The 19,659-nt window shown below is 51.9% G+C and overlaps 1 protein-coding gene across 13 annotated transcripts in view; it reads left to right on the forward strand.

Annotated features, from left to right (window-relative positions):
- Positions 1 to 19,659, forward strand: part of CEP164 (centrosomal protein 164) — a 59,282-nt gene that overhangs the window by 23,188 nt on the left and 16,435 nt on the right. For 7 of the 13 annotated variants that reach the window (XM_045515633.2, XM_010953486.3, XM_010953488.3 and 4 more), the window contains 7 exons: positions 6,972 to 7,343; positions 8,290 to 8,370; positions 10,254 to 10,337; positions 14,418 to 14,503; positions 15,194 to 15,355; positions 16,206 to 16,352; positions 17,861 to 17,980. In XM_045515633.2, the coding sequence (XP_045371589.2) occupies positions 6,972 to 7,343; positions 8,290 to 8,370; positions 10,254 to 10,337; positions 14,418 to 14,503; positions 15,194 to 15,355; positions 16,206 to 16,352; positions 17,861 to 17,980 (1,052 nt within the window). The remainder of the gene's footprint in view (positions 1 to 6,971; positions 7,344 to 8,289; positions 8,371 to 10,253; positions 10,338 to 14,417; positions 14,504 to 15,193; positions 15,356 to 16,205; positions 16,353 to 17,860; positions 17,981 to 19,659) is intronic. The other 6 variants (XM_010953487.3, XM_045515635.2, XM_010953489.3 and 3 more) reach the window with 6 other exon arrangements.

Raw genomic sequence — 19,659 nt, forward strand, 5'->3', positions numbered from 1 at the left:
GGTTTGGGGAAGCATAAATGGGGAAAGGAATTCATCCATTCCCTCATTTATCAAGTAACCACCATTTACTGACTCTTTCTATGTGAGACACTTTGCTAGGGTGCAAAGGCCACACAAGCCTTGACTAGCTGTGATTACTGCCCTCTGAGAGTTTACAGTCTCATAAAAGAGAGACTTACATAACTGGAACTCAGAATAGAATGCAGTGAGGCCATCGGGAAGGTAAAATGTGGTGCTGTGGGCAGAGAGAAGTTGGGGTCTCCTGCCCACTTGGATTGACCAGGAGAGGCTTCACTGAGAATCTGACCTCTAAGGTGAGCCAGGAAGGACAATGGGCAGGACTGGGCAGACAGTGGTGAGAGAGAGGTCCAGATGCAGGGCACGACACAGGCAGCGGCAGGAGGGCAGGACGAGGGCGTCTCCTTCGACTGGAGTACAGAGCGCGTGTGGGACAGGAGTGGGAAATGGGACTCTGAGGTAGGTTGGGCTGGATGGTGGAGGACCTGAGTGCCAGCTCAGAAGTCTGGATTGGATCACACAGGCATTGGGAGCCATCAGTGGTTTGGAACAGAGGTGTGATACCATCCAGATTCTTAACATTTGTTGAATGCTGGCTGTGTAGTGGCCTCTGTGCTAGACCCTGTGGGAGATACGGACACTGGTGAGGTATGGTCCGGGCTGGCCTCAAGGAGCGTGCAGTTGGAGAGAGAGAAGGATGCTGGGTACTCTGTGTTTAATGAGCGCTTAGTAACTGTTGCTTAAATAAATATTTAGGAAACTGTCACGAAGGGCAGAGTGTTTAAAGAGCTCTAGCATAGGTACACTGTTTGGAGGAGTTCTGAGTGGAGAGAAATTACCTGCATAGAGATCAGAGAGAGCTTGGAAGAGACAAGTTTCAACCCGGGTCTTGGAGCATAGGTAATTTTAGATATGAGGGTGTAAGGGATGTTTTAGGCAAGTAAACAGCTTGAGCAAAGGCATGAGGCCTGGGAATTGCAGAACATGGGTGGGAATAGCTTCCAGAATATCACCTCAGCAGTCCTGCTGCTTCTAATCTTTTTCTCCGGTCTGTCCTCCACTCCCACCAGAATGTTTTTTCAAACAAACAAACCAACCCCAAAACTCATCGTGTCATCATAATAGCCAAAAGCTCCCCATGCATTTTTCTACTTGAGAAGGAACATTCACTACTATATGTTCTTGGTCTAGTGTCTGATTTATTAATTTTTAACAATTAAACTTTCTCTAAATATTTCCAAAGTATTCACAAAACCAATAAATCACGACATCAACTCAGATTTCCCCAGACATTTAAATATTGATTGCAGGGTCAGTTAAGCATTTCACAGAATAGGAAATTCTTTTAAAGACTTTAAACACTTTCAAATGAAAGAGATCACTCAGGTTTGTTAGAATCATCACAAAACTGACCAGTGAAACAACAGTGCCTATGTCATGGACTTAAATGTTTCCTTATTATCTTTTATTATTATGTCCTTATCATTCTTTTCCACGTTCATATTGTTTCTGACTCTTTTCTTGGCGTTTAGCTCACCTCAAGAGCCAGAGTGAAGCTCCCAGGCTGGCTGAGGTTGAGGATGCTGGAAGAGAGGCCCTGAGGTGTAGGTGGGTCTTCTCTGCTGGTCCAGCTCTAGCCACTGGACAGGCCCCGTTTTATACTTAGGCTCTGTCTGTTGCCTCAGAAACTGTCTCATTTTTGGCTCTGCTCAATCAGATATGTTTTAATTGCGACTGTAACACTTTTTTTTTTTTTTTTTTTTCTGAGAGTCATCCACCTGATCCAGGTCTACTTTGAAACTCTTCCTTCTGAGTGGGGCCTGGTCCTGGTCCGTTGGCATTAAATCCAAAGCCTTCCATCTCTTTGTTTCTCTGGAATGATAACTTGATTTCTTCTCATCTACCACCAAGACTTATGATGCTGATGGCATCAGTAGCTCAGGTTTTGAGCCTGGAAGGATGACCAGGAGCAGGAATGGGGTGTCAGGAGGACATGCTGGATTTTGGGAAAAGAGGGCAGTCTGCACAAGGCCAAACAAATTGAGAGCAGAGCAGAGATTCTCCCTGTTCATGTCTGTAGGTCCAGCACCTGGCCCACTGCCTGGAACTTGGGAAGTGCGTGGGTATGTTTTGCTGAGCAATTGAGACGAATAGATGAATGAATGAATGAATGAATGAGCCACGCTGGGCCCAGAGGGTATCCTGGTTGTGTTTATTCTTCCCTGGGCTTTCCTAGGTCCTGGGTAGAGTGGACACTTGGTCCCTGCTTCAGCTGGTGGGCTAAAGATCCCAGTGTGAATCAGTCATAATGTACTTTGACTTGTGCTAGTTAATTTCTTTTTACTTTATAATAGATTATAAATGCCAACAAAAAAAGGGGTTTTCATCTTTGATGCATCCTGGATTTTCAAAAGCTTCCCTTCTGATCGTTAACGTGCTTCTTTGGGGGAGTGGTAGCTTTTAATGTATTTTTTTTTATAATCTCTTTAATATAAATCGGTAACCCAGTGTGATGGGGAGAAATGTCTGGAGTAGGAGGTGTTAAATACACCCCCCCACCCCTGTCTATGGTGTCCCAGCAGATTTAGTTCTTTTTGCCACATGGAGTGTTGGATTCTTGTGTTATAACTTCAGGCAGGAACTGGGGCTTTTCCTGGTGGGGAAGGTTAGTGTTGGGGATGAACGGGGGTTTCAGCGCAGACAAAGCTGCTTGGACCATGCCTTTTAACATGGCTTTTGTCCTAGTTTATAGCCCTTGGGTCCTCTTAGTGGCCCACTTCTTCCTGCTCCTGGGCGTCCCTGGCAGCCCGAGCTGGAGGGCTTATCCCGTGGTTTGTTCTACTGTCTCACTGTCAGCAGTCACTTTGCTCATGATTCCACGAGAGGGCAGTAGGATGGCAAGAATGCCTCTCTCTCTGTCTCCTTCCCCCTCCTCTCCTGCCTTCAACTTAAACTGGTTTCCAGTCTATTACAGAATCAACAGGGATAGGTTCCTGGAACAGACACTGAGCACGGATGGGGAGTGAAAGAAGGGAGGCTGAAGGGAAGGGCAGGCGAGCAGGCAGCAGGTGGCCTCGTGGTGCTGGTGAAAAGCCCATCAGCAGATCAGAGGGGAGGGAGGGAGCTGGGCTTAGAAATAACAGGATGATGTCAGTGCGATTGCAAAAGCGCTAACAACACCGGGGAGCAGCACAAAGGACTGAGACCTACTGAGTGGGCAGGAGACATGGAAAGTAAACCAGACTGATGGTTGGCTTGGTGTGGGTCTCCCCAGAATGGGATCAATGCATGGACGTCGTGTTCAGCTGCCCCGTCCCCCACTCCCTCCCTCCTGAGCTGTGTGGATTACAGGGCCCCTGCCTTTGTGCTCTGGGCCGGAAGAAGATTATAGCTATGGGAGACCTAGTAACTTTTGGGGGTATGTTAAATATTCATGAAACGGTCCTTAGAACACTCTCCTTGCACCCCTGTCTTCATGCAGACGGCAAGGTCTTTTGGGGAAAAACAGCAGGAATTTGCCTTAAGATAATCAAGGACTGGGGCTGTGACAGGAAGAGACAGGAAGAATGTGTGCAGGGTTGAGCTGAGAGCAGAGCCGTGCTGGGGTCCCACCCCCTGTCCTTGCCTGTGTACCCCACACTGGATGCCCGGCCCTGGGTGTGCATCCTGGGCAGGGTCTCAGGCTGTGGGCCCTGAGATGCGATAAGGAGCAGGGGCCCAGTGAAAGGAGAGGAGTGTGGAGTTGACTGGATGTTTTCCAGACACTCAGCTCTCATTCAGCCATTTGTGGATGACCCACAACGAATGCCCCCTCTGCCGTCCTTGCCCTCGAGATGTCCCTCTGGTTCTCCTGTCGTTGCAGTTAGCTGATGTGGGCACAGGGAATGCAAGTTCGTTTATTTTAATATTAGCCATGTCTTAATGTTTTACTCTTTAGGTAGACAGGATAGGATAAGCTCCATCGTGGGAAACTCTTCTTTAAAACAATTTTGGCTTGAGAATGGCAGGGGCTGGGCCTGGGGTTCCTGGAGTCCGGCCACATTCTCTCATGTGTAAGCAGGGGAGTCTCTACCTGGATCTGTGTCCTCTGATTTTTGATAGGTCGCCTGTTTTTCCATCCTCTTGAATATTAATAGTTCACATTTGTTTGGCTGGTTCCCATTCCAGAAGCTCTATAACAAATATAGTCTGATCCCTGGATAACTTTGTAAAGTAAGTATCACACCTCCATTTTACAGGGTGGAAAATCCTATGTCCACCGACGCACTGAATCGGTTTTAAAAATTCAGTCAACAAGCATTTACTGAGCACCTATTATGTGCCAAAAACTAGGCGCTGAGGATAATAGGGAGCTAATTTGGTGAGGGCCACAGGCCAGGAAGTCCGCAGTTATAATATAGTAGCTGTTGTGAAAGAGGATGAGGATGGAGAAGGCTCCCTGCAGGACGCGATGCTATGAGGACTGATGGGAGTTTGCTGGGGTAGGTTGTGTGTGTGTTAAGAATGTGCCTGGCAAAGCGGGCAAATAGTGATGTTTGTTTACAGGCTCAGTGTGTCTGGCTGGAGATGACCTCGAAGGGAGGCAGGCAGGGGGTGGGCTGGGTGAGAAGGGCCATGGGCCATGTGAGGAGATGTAAACCTGTGGTCTGACACCTCTGTCCCCTAATCCAAGGTCCGTGGCCTTTCATTCACCATGAGATGCGTATGGCCAGGGTGGATTGGCCCAGCTTACTGAGTCAGACACTGCTGACCTCCCCCGAGACACTCCCACATCCTTCGTGGAGTCCATGGGCCCCACAGGCTGGGCATTGCGTGCTGGCCACTGCTGAGAGCTGGCCGCTGTGTGGACACTGAGGGGAGGAGGCCTGGCCTCGCCCTGAAGATGCCTCTCGAAGAGGAGGGGCTCATCTCGGCCCCTCTAAGCCCGGTGACCGTGCAGATTCCCTCCACGCTGTGGGTGTCGGGAGGGTTCCCTGTCTTTGTGCTGCCAAGGACCGAGGGAAGACCTCACCCTTCTCTTGTCCCCTGCTTTTCTCCCTGGGGCAGGCCTGGGGCTGATGACAGCATCACCTCCGTGTCCAGTGCCCTTTGCTTTGGGCAGGAAAGGCTCATTAGCCAGGGCCACCTGGGACATTTCCCTTTTCTCCGTACTCGGCTGAATTCCTCGAGGGCAGAAGCTATGTCTTGTTCTTTGTATTAGGGTCCCCACGGTGGTGTTTGGCACATAGAAGGTGCTCAGTGAATGAACGTGTTTGTCTGTCTCATCACAAAACATCCGTTAGCATTTATGGACCCTCACGGTGAGCCAGGCACAGTTCTCCATTCCGTAACTTACTCGATGAGGGTTGACTCATTTAATCTTCCCAACAATCCTGTGAGACAGGCCCTACCGTACCCCCGTGTTTTAGAGGAAGAGACTGAGGCATGGAAAAGTTAAGCAGTTTGCCTAAGGTCACTGGCAGGTCACATACCTCCATCTGTGCGATCTTATAAGTCAAGATTTGAACCCAGGGATTCTGTCTACGAAGCCGCACTCTGAACTGCTCTGGTTTCCTGCCTCTCTTAACCGTCCTTGGAAAGTCTGGGTTGGCTTGTCTGTCGGCTGCCAGACCTGCAGGCGGATGGTCGTGTCTTTGGGTTCAGTGGCTCCTTCAACAAACAGCATTGATGGATGCCGTGTTTGGGGCTTCTCCTTGGCCCTCTGGACTCCAGTCATCATGCTCCTTGTTGGAATCTCCAGGGTCAGGAATCAGGAAGTCTCAAAAATCCCTGTGAGCAGGGAAGTTGTTTACACTGGCAGCCCAAGTGTTAGCATAGATGTTTTCTGGGAGGAAGGCATTTCTGCGTGAGCCCAGGAGAGATGGCTGGCTGTAGTTCCAAGGGAGGGACTCCTTTGTCTGTTGTGCCAGCTCTACAGGTTTTTCCTGGTCTTTACCGTGAGGTTTGTGAGTGAGGAATAGGATGTGGCAGCTGGCAAGGGGTGCTGCTCCGATCTCTTTTTGAGAGACCCTGTGGAAGGGACCCGAGTGGATTGAGAGTCTGCAGCTGCTGCACCTTTGATCCACCCTGGCTCTTGCCAAAGCTGGGCTTGTTGATGAAGTTGATGGGGTAGGAAGGGCCCTCGTGCAGGGTCGTTTCTGCCCGGCTGCCCTGGACTCTGTCCAGGACTGGGGACCTTCGCAGAACTGTGCTGTGGCCTGAGGCTCTTCTCACCCAAGCCAGCCCCCTCCTCCCCCTCCCCTGTCACAGGCCTCAGGCTTGTGTTCCGAAGCCTCTCCTCACCTCCCTTATCCTTCATAGGCATCTCCCCCATGGGTCTCCTACACACCTCGCCCCACCTGGCACCTGCTGCTCAGAGGACCCACTTGATGGTCCTCCGACAGAGGAGCCCGCCTCCAGGGCTGCTTGTGGGGCTTCTTGAAAGGGGGGGCTTTAGGGAGAGAGCTAACCTCGTTGCCGTGGAAGAAGGGCATCCTCCTGACAGTTCTTCCTTGCTGCCTTTTAAAAATGAAAAAGATAAATTCTCGACTTTGGTACTTTTCTCTCATGTGGTTCTCCATCATCATCATTGTAAACAAATGCTGACTTGTGAGCCTGCAGTCTTATGGTGTGGCTGATGGGGCTGGAACGAGAGAGATTTATTACTTGAGTGCATGATGGGTGATGACAAATTTGCAGAGTCCAGTGCAGTGGATTCTAAGCCCCTCAGTGGATGAGGGTCAGGTTGGGAGTATCCAAATCACCATAGAAGTTCAGAGTCAGTAGATCTGGGCTGGAGCGAAGAATCTGTGTTTTTAAAAGCTTTTGGAGGGGATATGATAACCACTGGTGTCAGAGCTAGAGCACTGGCCTGTAGGCATCAAGGAGTGGCACCTCCGTCTTGCGGCAAGTCTCTAAACTCCTTTTATTAATTCCTGACGTCTTCCTTTCTGACATGGCCTGCTACTCCCTAGGAATCTCCAAGAACAAGCCAGCCAGAGGAGAAGAAGGACGCTTCTCTTGATTCAGATGCTGCCGGCCCCCCTACTCCTGGCAAGCGCTTCAGCCAAGGTGCAGACAGCAGCCTGAGCAGTGCTGAGGGCAAAGAGCGACCAGGAAGAGGGGCTGCTTGGCTCCCAGAAAAAGAAAAGAATGAGAAGAATGAGTCTAGGACGTCCAGGAGTCTGGTGGACCCCGGGGGCAATCAGCCTGCCAAAGCCAATAAAAAAGAGGCACCAGAGGACCTGGTGGATGCAGGAGAGAAGGGGTCCAGGAAGGAAGAGACAGCAACGGAGCCAAAGAAGGAGGCTTCTGTCTCCAAAGAGAGCAGATCAGAGGCAAGTGAAGTAAGTCACTTTGCCCCACAGGCTGTCGCTGGCTGCACCCCTGTGCTGCTCTCTTGTGCAGATTCCTGTCCCTTCATCTTTATTACTGAGTCAAGAGCTTCATTTGCAGGCCCTGCAACGGGCTGTCAACAGCAGCCAGAAGCCTTAATTGTGACAAATATGCCCAGACCCAGCAGGCAGTAAAATCCTGAATGAAACTCCAAACCTGCTGGCACTAGAAATTCAGAGCAGAAATTTGCTTTTCCATCGGCACCCTCCTGGGATATTCATGTTCTTCTGTCTCCCACTTATTTCCTCTTGCCATTTCCTGCCTCCCCTTCCTGCTTCTTGACATCAGTTTGGGGTCAGCCCTGGTTGCAGCCTGTGTTCCTACAAAGAGAGGAGAATATTGAGGGATGTGGGGGGACACTTGGGAGTGTCCGTTTGGGTACAAGAAGACTCCTCATTGATTTCTGCAGCTCTTTCGGAACAACCCTTGCTTTGGCGAGATCAAGCCAGTGACCCAGATGGACAGAAGTAGGACCCCGTGGGGAGATCGCTGGCATTTTTGATTTTTCAAACCTTAGTCCTGCTCCTCCTTCAGGTGGCTGATGAGAGAATTCATTTAAAGAGCTTTTAGCTGCTTTTCAGAGAGCTGCTGTCATTCTGTTTTTTTTTAGGCTACCATCACATTCCCCACTGCCAACTTTCTAAGCATCTTCCGCTCCCCTTTACTCGGTTCTCCCTCCACGTGTAAGGAGTGTTGTCCATACCCAGCTGTGTGCGCAGCCCGAGTGGGCTGGCGGCTGGTGTGTCCAGAGAGAACGGGAGAATCCACAGGCCTCTTTCAGGTTTTCCAGAAGAGGTGGATTTGGGTTTGGGCACAGCCCTGTGTTGGCACCATGGGCAGTGATCATGACCCTCTGTCCTCTGCTCCAGTGACTTCTCTGTGGGTCTGTCTCCCCAGGATTTGGAGATTAGTGAACATGTGAAGGAACTACAGCTCTCAGACTCCACCGCTTCTGACCCCAAGTCCTTCCCTGGCCTGGTGAGTCTGAGTCTGAGATGGGAGGCAGCAGGGTGGTGGTGAAGGGCATGGATTTGCGAGATCCTGTGGTTAAGTAATTTACCGGCCTCTCACAGCTTGTCAGTGGGAGAGGTAAGATTCAAACGTGGGTCTTATCCTAACTGCATTTTCTCAGCCCATTAACTAAGGATAACACTACATACTTTATGGGTTTGTTGTGAGAAAAAAGTGGGGTAAAGAGTAGGTAAAGGATATAAAACATTATCATATAAACATTAAACAAATGTAACTGTTATTACCATTATTGCCCTGTGACTTGCCTGGGAGATCAGGTGAGGTCATTGCCTTTGGGCTCTAGCAGGGACATTACGTGATTCGGAGGTTAGAGACCGGGTGTGCGTGTGTGTGTGTGTGTGTGTGAGTGTGATCACTGAGCTGTAGTGAGGACCAGTCCTCAGGCTCTGACCAAGAAGGATGCTGTGGTGCGGTGTCATTTCCAAAGTTAAGACTTTGTTCTGGAATGCCAACATCCATGGTGTCTTTGTCTCAGCCCTTCCACCCAGCCTGCTGTATCCTGGCTTCACTGCCAGGTTTTTATCTAAGGGGAGTAGTTCAGGGTGCTTTTTTGGCAGAGCATTTCTTCCAGAAACCACACTCCATCTGTTTGGAGGAGGCAGATCAAAGGGAAGGGATTAGTGGAGAGGGTCAGGGATGAACAGTAATGATATGAGGGGGTGCAGAGGAATTAGGAGGCTGTGTGCTCAAGCCCCTCACTGAGTCCTGGGCTTAGGAGCCAGATGGCAGCTGCATTGAGTGGAGTAGAACTCACACTGAAAGGAAAATGTCATCAACAAAGAAAACCCAGAAGCTAGGAAGGGGAGGCAAAGTCATGGTTGGCAGAAACCGTCATGAAGAATCGCTGTGTCACAGAACCCTCTGAAGCAAGGGCCCTGGCCCTTCTAAAGGAGTCACGGGGTGGAGAAATGTGCCTGTCGGCATTTTTCTTCTCTCTGGGAGTGGGCGGAGGGAGCCATGGACAGCAGGACCAGACCTTGGCCACATGGCCCGTCGTTTATCAGGGCGATGACAGAACTGTCCCCGTTCGCATGCTGTCAGGTAGCAATCCTTCACCTGGCCCAGTGGGGATGGTGGGCTCGGAGAGGGTGGGGCCATGGCCCTGCAGCAGCCAGAGGGCAGCGGGGAGCTGGCACCTGTGTGGGCACTTGCTGCGCATCCCAAAGAGAAGCCTGTGAGGATGTGTCACTAATTAATCCCCATTGTCCAGAGGGGCACCTGTATGGGAAGGGAAAGAACAAGCTGGGAGGAGCCTGGCAAGCCCCGTTTCCAAGCTGCCCACGGGTCTTCTGGGCACTTTGGCCTCCTGGTTGGGCAGCAGGAGGGAGAGACAGCTGGTAAGTGACCTGCTTTGCAGCATGTGTCATGCAAAGGGCTTGGCTTTGGAGTCAGCCCAGGGCACATCTGACCCCCCCAGGCTTCCTGCTTTCTGTATGTGTGACCTTGGGCAAATTGCGTGGGCTCTCAAACTGCTTCCTCATCTGTGAGATGAGGATAAGAGGATCAGTCTTGTAGGGTTATTTTTTTCCCTTTAATTTTATGATGAAAAATTGCAAACATACTGAAAAATTAGAAGAATTTTACAGCGAATACCCATATACTCACCACCTAGAGTCTACCATGACCAGTTTACTGTACTTACTTTATCACACACCTTTCCATCTAGTCACGGTGTTATTTTGAAGATGAAGTGAATGAAATGCTTGGCACAGCTCCTGGCACATAGTAGGCATCTTTCTGGAAGGTGGGGTGGAGGAGAGGTCCTGTATTTCTGGTGGGCACTGACCGTGACGGAGGAGAGCTGACCTCCCTGTCTCTACTGTCTCCAGGACTTTGGTGTTCGCAGCCGGGCCTCAGAGCACCTGCTGGATGCGGACATGCTCTCCTCGGTACTGGGTGGAGCCCGCTGGGAGGTGAGTCTCTTTGGGGCTGGGCTGGGGCTTTATTTTGGGAATAACCGAGAGATGAGTCCTACCCATCCTAGGGTGCATCTCTGGGAGTTCTCTCCCTTCTAATTCATTAAGGCTGGGCCCTGCCTGTGCCATGATGGGGCTTCTGACGTTCGTGCCGTGTGGCTGCCATGAATTAAGGCATTCCCTGCCCTCCTCCCCCATATATTTGTCTGCTTATCCATTCATTTAGCAACTGAACGCTGACTACTCGCTCCTGTGCAAAGCATGGTGTAGTTTGTGGGTTTCAGGGCACTTCCCAGCCTAGCCCATCCTACCTCTGCAGCCTCATTCTCAGCCCACCTGCCATGCCCCAGCTGTGCTCACCACTCACCGTTCCCGGGGCCACACCATCCACCTCTTTCACCGCTCTGCCTGTCGGGCTGCTCCTCCTTCTGTCCTGGCAGGCTCCTTCTTGGTCTTGGAGGCCCACCTCTGTGTCATCTCCTCCAAGCAGGGTGAATCGTTCCCTCCCTTTGCTGCCCTTAGTGCTGCTGCTTTTGTTTTATGGTTCTTTGTCTCCCCTGTAAGCTCTGTGCAGGCATGGGTGGTGCTGGGCGCAGAGTAGGGTATGTGTAAGGGTGACTCAGACACAGATCCTGACCTTAGGGAGCTTGAAGTCAAGATCCTTTTTTCCTCCTCTGTGGGGCTGTTGAGAAGAGAGAGATTCTGGCACATGGTCTCTGCAACTTTAAGGGAACATTTGGTTTAGGTGAAACACACAAGATATTTAATGTGAATCAAGCTGGGAGCCCTTAGTGAAGTGAGGCCCGGGACACGGCAGAGCTGTGAGGCCGGTTGCATCTGAGCCTCACATGTTCTTCTTGCTCTGGCTGAGAAGCCTTCCAGGGTCGCTGCTGAGCCACCAGGTCCCTGCCTGACCTTGGTCCCTCTGTTTGCAGCCCTAGAAGACTGTAAAGGCACAAACAAGGCCAGGTGGGGTTAGTCAGGAAGCGTTTGGAGCAGGTGATTTGTGGGGCACCTTTGGCAGCAGGTAAGTGGGAAAGTTACCGAGTGGGCCAGGCAGGGTGAATTTTCACTGCTCCAGCTCCAGAACCTGGCCAATATTAGCATACTTGGGGGGCTTTAAAAAAGATAGATCTCTGGGTCCTGCCTAAGACCTCGTGAGGTCAGCACCCTCTTTTTGGGTCACGCCACTTGGTATAAAGCAGTAGCAGGACCTGGCTTGGACTTGGCCCTCACGAGGCACTCTCTTAGGCAGCCAGCCCTGGCGGAGGAAGCCCTAAGCTGTGTCTCAAGACCAGCATAGCGGGGTGTGGAGCAGCACTGGGCGCACAGGTTGGCTGACCGTGTAGAGCCCTCTTCAGAATTCAGTATCTGGCTCTCTCCCACCTGAGGGTGTGGAGGGGTTGAGACAGCTGGTGAGGCGGTGGGGGGGGGTGGCTATAGGGAGGAGCAGCAGCCTCTTTATGGGACAGATCAAACCTTAAGTACAGTCCCCTTTGTCTTTCCTGGGGGCTCTGGCCCATATTCTATATTCCCTGGATCTCTCCCAAGGCCAGGGCCAGTACAGAGGCTTAGAACTGAGCGAAACTCAGTTCATTTAAAAAATTTTTTTCCTGCAGCTTTATTGAGCTATAATTGACATCCAGTTAAGTGGACAGATTTAAATTGTACCATTTGATAAGTTTTACCATATGTATACACCATTCAGATCATCACCACAGTCAAGATAATGATTGTAATGTATTATAAACATGACGAATTTTGTAATAGATTATAAAAGTGACCATAAGATTATTTCAAATACTACAGGACAAAGTCTTCCACTTCCTGCAGCCTTGCTCCCATAGGTGGGGACTGTTAACCATTTCCATTAACATTTTCCATGTGCCTTTCCAGAAATGTTTCTGTATACATATAAGCATATATCTATTTTCTATTTGTTAATCTTTTTTCTTCCTACAAAAATTAGAATTATGCTGTAAATACACTTGGCTGTGTATGCTCTTTAAATTTGAGAATAGACCCTTCACTTATTTCTCAGCTATTTCACACCTCCCTTGCCTCCCATTTTATTGGTTGCATAGCATTCTGTTTAATGAATGCACTGTTTAACTGAGAACTGGATCATAAAAGCAAAACCATGGAGCTGAGTTGAGGATGGGGAAGTGGTTAGAGCAGTCCTAGGTCAGAGGCCTATTAGAGCATGCTTGCTGTCTCCCCTTTCTGAAGAGTTCTGGCATGCCTGATTTCCTTGTCTGGTTCCTCTGACTCCTTTTCTGGGACGAAAAGTTCTAGGGAGCAAGTGAAACTCTGCTTGAAGGATCTCTGTCTGGGTACTTTCCCAAGGTGTCCCCTAGCAGGGGAACTAGCTGAGTTTCTAGCAGAAATAGAGAAGATGAAACAAGGAGACAGACCTTGTCTGCAGCTTGTCCTTTCTGACCCAGGGCTCACTTGCCAGTATTTGCTGTGATCACTGCACTTTGTCCTATCGTAAATTTTAGTTTGTGAAATAGATGGGCCTATGTGATTTTTTTTTTCTCCTTGAAAAGAGAGCGGAGAGCTATCTGCTAAGCTTGGTGTGATTTGTGGGGAGGACAAGTTGTGAGTTGTGCACTGGAAGGGAAGGAGCGGAGCGGGAGAGGGGCGGCCCGCCCTGCCATTGTCTGCGGGCTCTGCCCAGCTGACGCAATTAGGAGTGGCAGCGCTGGCGGGGAGCCCTTCTGCTGCCGGCACCGGGAGGCACTCCCAGGCAGCAGTTCTATTTTTAATGTAATTTGGGGGAGCTGGCTCTTAGCTCAGACCCTGCCCTTCGTCACCTCTCCAGATGGCAGTTGGCCACAGCTGCTGGGGCTCAGGCTGCCAGTGGAGAGGCGTCGGGGCTGAGGGCACGGGGCTGGGGACACGGAGGTGTGCCAGCCCGGCCAGAACCCCGCTGGGGAAGATAGAGTGAGCTGTCTCCTGTCCCACCTCTCCTGTTAACCCTCGTGTCCCGGAACAGACGGGGCTCCTGTCAGTGTGCCAGAAGGAGTGCGGGTCCTGGGATGGGGACGGGCATCGGCACAGCTGGGGTTTTTGGTGTTTTTCTTCCCCCCCTCAGGCTCGGGGAGAGGAAGAGGAGTGTGGGTAGAGCTCACGTGTGGTGCGCCTTGTTTGGGCCCGGAGTTGGGTTTTACGTACATGATCTCCTTTAATCCTCACCAGGAGCCCTGTGAGCTGTGGGTTACTGTCGCATTTTGTGGTGGAGAAAGGATTGGGTCCAGGCTGACTGCACCACAATACCCGTGACCTCACCCCTGTGGAAAGTATTTGAATGTATCAAAAATGTCCTTTTTTACCAGCTTGCTAAATTTGCCCAGACACCCAAACTTTAAAATGAGATTTTGGGCGGTTTGTGTGTGGGTTTTTTTTTTTTATATAATGGATGGGTGTTACAATCCCTGACGAGGCAGGGACCGTCACTGGGGGGCTGGGGAACTCGGAATGGAGCAGAGGAGCACTCTGTCTTCCTCCTTCAGGTGCCCAAATGGTGCCCTTTTTGTCTGGAGTACTGCTCTCTCTCATTTCACCAGGTCTCCATCTGTCCACAATCCTTCCTTTTTAACGTACTTGTCTATTGCTCCTAATCCTGCCGTCTTAATTCTAGCATCCCTTGTACGTCCTCGGCACTGGAGATCTGGGGCCTCTGTGGATTTGGGGCGTTCATGGACGTCTGTGCTTTCTCTGTGCAGCTGGCAGTGAAGCCTTCCACCTGCAGGAGGCAGGACTTTCTTTTTGTGTGTCCTTCAGCCACTGGCTTCTGGCTCAGCCTGAGTGGCTGTGGTATCTGACTCATCCTCCCCAGGCCAGCAAGGTCGGCCCTGGGAGCAGCTGTGAGCCTGGGGGCTTAGCCAAAGCCCCAGGGTCTTCACTGTACAGTGGACAGGCCTCCTCTTCCGCATCCCGCCCTGTCCTCATCCACTCAAGAGCCACCTCTCAGTGCCTCCTGCTGGCATGGGAGTCAGAGGATTGAAGGACACAGTGCAGAACCCCCCCACCCCCCACTCGCCATATACACTTTCCACTGCTGCTTGCCTACAGGCCCAGAGGTTGGGAAGAGAAGACAAGGATGCCAGCCAGTCCAGCCGAGATGAGCTTCAGAGCAAGCAGTCCAGAGGCTCGGAGAGGTACAGTACGTGGGAGGCCGCCCTTAGGGGCCCTTGGGATGGTATGGGCTTGGGCAGAATTCCTGGCTTTGGGCTGTGGAGCTCAATGTGCTTCTGCCTGAAGGCAGAAAATGAGCTGACTGGATGGCCTTGCAAAATGTGTGTGTGTGTGTGTGTGTGTGTGTGTGTGTGTGTGTGTGTGAGTGATAGACAGGGGCTTCCAGTGTCTCAGGCCTCAGTCAAGGGCCACTGCCCTGGATGGGGAAGGGGATGGTCCTACTTTTTGGACCTTGAAAAGCTATCACCATTCTTACTTCCTTAAAGCTACCGTTTCATGCATTTTCTATAGTCTGACCACTGGAGTCTGGCTTTTCTTTTTCTCTCTCTTTTCTGCTCAGTCCTTCCATCCCCTGGCCCCAGGGATGGTGGGAACAGGTGTATCTGTGAGTGTGCCCGGCTCTCACTCCCGGGCCAAGCAGGTGCAGCACAGGGACCTGGGAAGGCTGAGGCCAGTCCAGGCCAGGGGGCTGCTCAGTAGGGAGTTTCTCCTTACTGCATTTCTGGGTGCTTTGCCGTCTGTGGGCTCTCCGTGGAGGTGGGGCCAGGGCTGGGGTCCAGCCTAGAGAAGGCATGGACCTAGGTCCACGTACCACATCCCCAGTTCTCCTCCTGCTCTCCGAGTGGAGGCCCTGACTCTGCTGCTCTGCCCAGGTTGTCCCCTCCTCTTCTGCATGGGGAGCGGCTCCAGAGTCCCCTTCACAGCCCAGCCCCTGAAGAAGGGCCTCGGCAGGGGCAGCCTGAGAGGAAGGAGGCGGCGGAGGAGCCCGGGGAGGGCTCTGCAGGCAGCCCCGCCCCGCCTGTTGCCCTGCATAGGTAAGGCTGAGCCGAAAGCCTCCCCCAGGGCAGGCCTGGAGCGGTGGGGAGAGCGGCCGGTTTGCAGCCTGAGCATCAGCAACTGAGGTTTCTGCTTAGTGTTTCACACAAGCTGGGGAGTGAGGGAAACTGCCTCTTCCTAGTGAACAGTCTGCAGCTAAAATTGGGGTGCACAGTCTGATTAGAGCTTAGAAACTTCTGACCCAGCTGCCTCCCTGCCAGAGGCTAGGGCAAGGACTGCTGTCACCCTGGGCTGGGCCATTCCTGCTGTGGCCGGGGAGGTGGGTATTTCTCCCTGCCCCACCTGCCAGCCCCATCCCTCCCAGCAGTCATCCCACCGCCTGTCATCAGCAAGCCCGCACTCCCTGTGGTGTGCCAGGCCCCAGGGAGAGGGAGGCGTGAGCTCCAGGCCTCTCTGGGCCAGCTAAGAGGACCTTCACTCCCTAGCCTAGCCCAGAGCCTGGTGCATATGTGCTGAGTTTGTTCCCCTTACAAGAGAAAGGCGCTGGTCATAGTGCTCATCCAGGTGCAGTGAGTTCTGGGGACAGTTGAGCAGCGGGGGTGTTCTCAGCAGCATCCACAGAACACCTGCTGTGTGCAGAGCTGCTCCTAGGGCTCCGGACCCCTTCCGTACCCTGCCTGGGACGTGAGTCTCTGGTCTTCAGTGTAAACAGCTCGGGAAGAGGCAGGGAGGGGAGATGAGATCTGAGACCTGAGACAGGTAGGGAAACTTTGCTGGGGCTGCCTCCTTCCTTGTCCCCATCACAGCCCTTTGCCCCCAAATGGGGTACGTCTGGAGCCTCTCGCCTTCCTCTGGCTTTAACACAGTTGATTCCTTATTGCTGTCAAGGGAGGAGGTCCCAAGCCCACCTGCCGCCCATGAGAAGGGCGAGGAGCAGCGCTCCCAGGCCGAGGGGCCGGGCCCTGGGCAGGAGGAGGCCGAGGAGCTTGAGGAGAAGGTGGTGGTCAGCCCCACCCCGCCAGTCTCTCCAGAGGCGTAAGGGCCAGTTTTCATGTCTGTCCCTGTCCTCCCTTCTGTGTGGGTTGCCTGTGCCCGTCCAGTCTTGGGTGGTGGGAGGGGATGCTCTGGCCCCGGCTCAAGGGGAAGAGCATGTAGCCTTGGTTCAGTGTGTAGCCTTAAGACCCCTAAGCAGCCCCAGGGCTCCCCTGGTCAGCACCTGGGGTATGAGGCTGGAAGCAAAGGGGTAGGGTACCTCCTGGGTCATTAGCAGAAACCCAGTAACCAATGTTTGTGCCTCTACTAAGCACTATTTTTCTCTTTCTTAAGAAAAAAATTATTATATTTAAAAAAAAAATCGAGGTATTTATATACATGGAAGTCCATACACCTAAATTGTACAAATCAAGAGTGTGTACACGTGTATATGCCGTCTCACAACCACCCAGCTCATCTGTAGGATGTTTCCACCCCTCCAGAAAGCTTCCTCAGGCCCTTTTCCTCAGTCCACCCAGGTCACCGCTGTTCTAGCTTCTGTCCCATAAATTTGTTTTTCCGGTTATCCAACTTCGTATGAGTAGAATTACACAGTACCCAGTTTATATCTTCTGTGCTTGGGTTCAGAGCTCTTTTCCTCCCGTTTTCTCCTCCCCTCTCTCACCCCTTTTACAGATGAGGAAACAGGTTCAGAGAGGCAAAGGCATTTGCGCTAGTCGTTTGCAGAATTAGGACTAGGCTCTAGTCACCAGAGCCTGGACTTCTGACTCTTGGTCTGCTGCCACTGTGCCTTTTCTCTGCGTGGAGAGAAACAGGGGTCAGGGTTGGACAATTTTTCCTGCCTGTGAACTGAGCAGTACAAAAGGATTTAAGAGTCCTCAGGATTCAGGCTGAGCGTTGAGCACAAACAGGTTCGCACACTGATTACTCCCAGGAAGTGTCACCGAGAGCTGGCGGGGGACAGGAGCTCACGGTTTTGTGTCACCACCAAGGCACTGCAGGAATGACGTAGGGAAGGGGTAGCCCATTTTTCAGGTGGGGATCTATCCCACCGTGACAGCTCTGACCCTGAGGAACAACGTGGCTTTCGCAGGTCTTCTTGGTGGCTGTGGACAGCCAGAGCAGGATGCTTTTGATGTGGACGGGGGGTGAGAGTGGTTCTGGGCAGCGGTCAGAGGGCATTTCCCAGGGCCTCTGGGAGAGAAGCAGTGAGGCTCCTCCCAGCTGCCTGGGCTGAGGGTCCCATCCTTTGTATTTCTCCTCCCATCCCAGTGAGGCTGCCCCTGCCCGGGGGCACTCTCCTTGAGCACACAGTTTCAGTTTACACAGTGCCCTTCGGAAATGTCTTCTGTTCCTTTCCTGAATCTTTGCAGGCTCCATAACTTCCCTGTTACTCATCTTTATGATTGCATGAAGAATGGCTTGGTTTTCTGGGTTTTGTGGGGAGTGTCTCATTTGTACCAGTAGGATTTTAATTTGCGGAGGAGACTGAGTGACAACATGGAGAGGGCAATGCCACTGAAGGAAGAATTTATTGCTTACATTTCCAGAGAGAAGAGGAGCTATGCGGGGAAGGGGTGGAGTTGGTCAGGAGGTGAAGGAGGCAAGAAGGAACAGCGTGACCCAGAGCCTGAATTGGGGTTTTTGTGGGAAGCAGTGGGCGAGGCAGGGTAAGTACCCTGAGTGAGTGCAGCGTTGGGAAGTTTGAATAATTTTGGTGGGCTTTGAGCTATGGACGTGGTCTCTAGTTGCCTGCTGCCTGGCCCTGGGTGATTTTGGGCTGGGGGGAAATATGGCTTGGTATGAGTTAGATGAGGAGACGATGGGGGTGTAGGAATTGGGTTGATTTGCACATGAAAGGCACATTCCCTTTGCTGTCTGTAAAGATTGACTCATCCTGGGAGGGGCATCCTCTCCTTGACCCTCAAGCTTTCTCAGACATCAAAGCATCATAAAATACAGAAAATAAAAAACATGATTAGTAGAGTGTCACCTCCATAGATGTTGTCAAGCTGAATCTGAAGGAGTTAAGAACAAAGGGCAGGTCAGAGTGCATAGGCAGGGCCATCAGGCAGCCACCGCTCTGCACGCTTTATGGCCAGAAGGCCTGGGTCTGGGAAACAAGGCTGTCCTTCCCTTGGTCATCCCAGCATCTTTCATGAGGTTTATAGAGAGAGGGTAAAAGAATGAAAACCGCTGGGTTGAAAGTGAGCAGAGATGAGATCCCTGCTAATGGATTACAGTTTTAGGGGTTCTGTAGCCATTTCAGGACTGTGGGTACCATGTCCTCCTCCCTCTTGTCCTGCCTTGCCTGCCTCCCCTCCTTGCTTTCTTCCACATGTCTCAGAGTTACTTGGTGGCCAGTCTGAAATAGTGTTGCTCCTATAGAGCCTCCTCTTGGCCACTCGCTGTTGAAAACTGGGTCTCGTTGATGCCGAAACCCGAGAAGGGGCCTGGAAATCCGACCTACCTCTTCCTCTGGAGTCCTCTGCTTCCCTGTCATCTCATAGATCTTTCAGGCTCATTGTTGACTGCCTTGGACCTCAGCTGGGACTTTGGGATCCTAGATCTTTAAAATGGGGACACAGAGAAGAGTCCCACTGAAAAAGGCCCCCTTTGCCTGCCTGCCAGGTGTGCCAGCAGGCTCACTGGCGCGTGCAGCTGGGCACATGCTGTCACGCCGTCTGATGCCCCGTCTTTCCGCAGCATCTGTCCCTGGGGCCCCACGTAGCTCCACGGCTCACAGAGGGGAGAGACATTAAAAGGTACCATCTCAGGGAAAAAAAAGATGTTTTCAGCTCAGGTTGGAAATGAGTTGGAGGGTTGATGAGGCGGAGAGCTGCGGGGGGAGGCGCCTTCCGAGCGCGGAATTGTCAGAGAAGGTGGCAGCCACTTACATCTAGGCTGAGTCGGGGGACTGAAAGGAAGCCGGGAATGGAAGGAGGGAGCTGAGGTTGAGAGCAGAAAAGAATTGAAGGCTCAAGACTGTTCTGGTCTGAGTTACGATTTTAGGAAAGATCTCACTGATATTTCAGAGATGTCAGTCACTTTTTGTGTCTTCCTTCTGTTTCTGGCCTGGGGTAGGGGGCGGGTTGAAATGGAATTCCAGAGCCCTTGTTTTCATCTGTTCTACTCTGATCCTGCCCACTGCCATCCATCTGCTGCAGTGTGGGAGCCGAGGGAGGAGAGGATTCTGTGTCCCCAGCAGCGGGGCTGGCTCCCCCGTTGGACTCTGGTCCCCCTCCTCCTTGATTTGGACCACACCCATATGCTGCTGAGGTCGACTGGACCCCAACTGGGCCACCTTGCCAGGCCGGGGAGCAGGTGGTTGGGTGGTCAGACCAATTTC

The sequence above is a fragment of the Camelus bactrianus genome, chromosome 33, assembly GCF_048773025.1.
Source record: "Camelus bactrianus isolate YW-2024 breed Bactrian camel chromosome 33, ASM4877302v1, whole genome shotgun sequence".
NCBI classification, from domain to species: domain Eukaryota; kingdom Metazoa; phylum Chordata; class Mammalia; order Artiodactyla; family Camelidae; genus Camelus; species Camelus bactrianus.